The sequence below is a fragment of the Peromyscus californicus genome, unplaced genomic scaffold (genome assembly GCF_007827085.1).
Source record: "Peromyscus californicus insignis strain IS unplaced genomic scaffold, ASM782708v3 Scaffold_4__1_contigs__length_199733344, whole genome shotgun sequence".
NCBI lineage: Eukaryota > Metazoa > Chordata > Mammalia > Rodentia > Cricetidae > Peromyscus > Peromyscus californicus.
The window spans coordinates 95392134-95394910 of NW_026294562.1; the positions used below are offsets into that span (position 1 = coordinate 95392134).

General features: G+C 36.2%; 1 protein-coding gene across 1 annotated transcript; it reads right to left on the bottom strand.

Annotated features, from left to right (window-relative positions):
• Window positions 1–591: 591 nt before the first annotated feature.
• On the bottom strand, window positions 592–1536 carry LOC128093935 (olfactory receptor 481). The gene has a single exon (XM_052711851.1). The coding sequence runs from the start codon at window positions 1528–1530 to the stop codon at window positions 592–594; it is 939 nt and encodes a 312-aa protein (XP_052567811.1). The 5' UTR covers window positions 1531–1536.
• Window positions 1537–2777: the final 1241 nt, after the last annotated feature.

Genomic DNA, 2777 nt, shown 5'->3' on the forward strand with positions numbered 1-2777 from the left:
TATCTTGTAATGGCAAAATACAGGGATCATGATTTTTTTTCATTCTGAATCAAATTAAAAGAAAATAAACAGATTCTTTTTCTGAGAGACTATCCTCACTGTTTCCAGAAGTTAACAGAGTCATTTACCATGTAAGAGCAACACCTTTAGAGAGGAATGACCTGAATCCCTAACTTGTCAGACATACCATTTGTTACACATTTACTGGAAATTTCATTCCTAAGTGTTATTTTATTTTATTTTTTTCCTAAGTGTTATTTTAAATAGGAGATTGAAAGACATTTGAGCTTTGAAAGACATCTATTCAAATAACATTACAAAATTGGCAAATGGGGAATATTTAAAGTTATAAACTATTCTCTGAAGTTTTCTTACCTTTACAAAAATCCACATTTCACTTGGATGTAGCAAGTGTCCATGTAAATGACACTTTTTAAATTATAAATGGAAATAAACATCAAATTTCTGTATGCATAGGAGCTTCTCACTATGTAAGTGTTCAGGGTATGGATAAATAACATGGAAATATCAATCACCATTGTTCCTCACCATCACTGAATTTATTAAGTATGGAGTTTTGTCTGATTTACTTCAAGGGAACCAAAGTGTTCTGGCCATTAATTTTTTCATAGCCTCTTTCACCTCCTTGTTCCTCAGACTGTAGATAAGAGGATTCAACATGGGGATCACCACTGTGTAGATCACAGAAGCCACTTTGACCTGATCAGCTGAATAGCTAGACTTAGGCATCACATACACAAATAAAACTGTCCCGTAAAACAAAGTGACTGCAGTAAGATGGGAAGTGCAGGTGGAGAAAGCCTTGTTCCTTCCCTCAGTAGAACGCATCCTTATGATTGAGAGTAGGATGTAAATGTATGACACAATGATGGTAGACAGTGTGCTCACAAGGACAGATGCCGAAGAGATGGATGGAGATATTTCAGCAATATAAGCATGGCCACAAGAGAGTTTCACAAGTGGGAAGAGGTCACAGAAAAAATGGTTGATTTTGTTTGGGCCACAGAAGTTTAGGTTCACAAAACAGCCTGTGAATGATGAGGCGTTCATGCATCCACCTAAGTAGGATGCCCCCAGCAGGAAGAAGCAGACTGATGGGGACATCTGAGTGGAATAGAGCAGGGGTGAACAGATGGCCACATAGCGGTCATAAGCCATGGTCGCCAGCAGGAAGCATTCTGTAGTTCCAAAAGCTACATCAGAACCAAGCTGGGCTGCACAGCCAGAGAGAGGAATAGTAGTTTTTTCTTTTAAGAAACTGATGAGCATGATGGGTGTAACCGATGTGGAATATCCAATATCCACAAAGGCTAGATGGCTGAGGAACAGATACATAGGAGTGTGAAGCTGTGGGCTGCTTCGAATTAAAAGGATTATACTGATATTTCCAAATACAGTCACTATGTAAACTGGTAGAAAAAACACAAATAAGATGGCACGTAGTGTAGGACTATCTGTTAGTCCCAAAATAATGAATTCTGTCACCATGGTGTCATTTTCAGTCTCCATTCATTTACCCAATGGTGCCCACTGGAACCAGAACCAGAGGAGAGTCATTGGCTGAAATGGACCTGCAATTAACATATGCACCTAAATATAATCTTATAATTAAATTTTAAAATGGCAATTTTCTTAGTCATAGAATGCTTTGTAAATTTTCTTTTCAAATTTCATAAGATATTATAATAAGAAATTCAATTATTTTAGGATCCAACTATGTAGTTCCTACTAGCATATGATACAAGTTTATTCCATGTATATACAGGAAATACATACATGGGGATCCACAGTAACATTTATTTTTATAGCACAAACTGATTAACCTAAATGTTCATGCCAACATTGACTCTTAGTTTTCCTATCCCCAATCACAAACATGCCTCTGCCCCAGTGTTCTCTCCTCCAGTAAATACAGCTTCCAATTTTCTAGTTGTTTGGCTAATAACAATAGAACTAACTTGGACATTTTTATTTTTATGACCTGCTAGAATAAAAGAAGCCAAATTCTTCATTAAAAAAATCAGTACCAAGAACTGAATGTTGTCTGTATTCAAGATAGAAAGACTCATCACAACTCTTATTATCACTCTGGTATAAACATATTAAACATTTTGCAAAGTGTCTCAAGACTCTTCTTTACTCCTTTATGGGATCGTAGGAAGTGATAAGAGTCTAGATATTGCTATATCTTAACATCAAGTAAATAAGCAGAAGCATTTGGGAGCTTGCATTAGGTATGTTTTCATATCACCAGTTCTAAAAAGCAGTGGTCAGGAAAGGAAAGGGGGTGCATTGGGCATAGAGTAAGAGAGTTAGAGGGGTCTGGATAGAAGTGGGAAGCTATAATAACTAGCAAATTATAATGAAAGAAAGGCCAATTCACATTTCAAAATAATGGTCCCTTTGTTCAAGATACAGAACATGAACCAGGACAGGGAAAATGTTAGTCCTGTCCACCCATTTTCACAATTCTAAAGACCAACAGAGTCTTTAGAATTATTTGGTTTTTCTTCAAAAACTTCTACCTGAGGTATAAGAAACAACACATATATAGCAATCAGCAATGCATATATAGCTATTAGAAACTGTTTTATTGAAATTTATCAAGTTGTATTAGGTCAAAGTTTCTCTAGTACGATGAGTCACAATTCACCAATTATTGTGGCTTCTAGACAAAGATCTACAGAGACAATCTTTCTTAAAAAATAAATGTATGAAAGATATGTTTTCAAGGTAGGATGTGGCTGCCTGCAAGA

What these genes read in the sequence shown, in the direction of transcription:
- LOC128093935 (XM_052711851.1), bottom strand. Translation starts at nt 1,530, where the DNA reads ATGGAGACTGAAAATGACACCATGGTGACAGAATTCATTATTTTGGGA.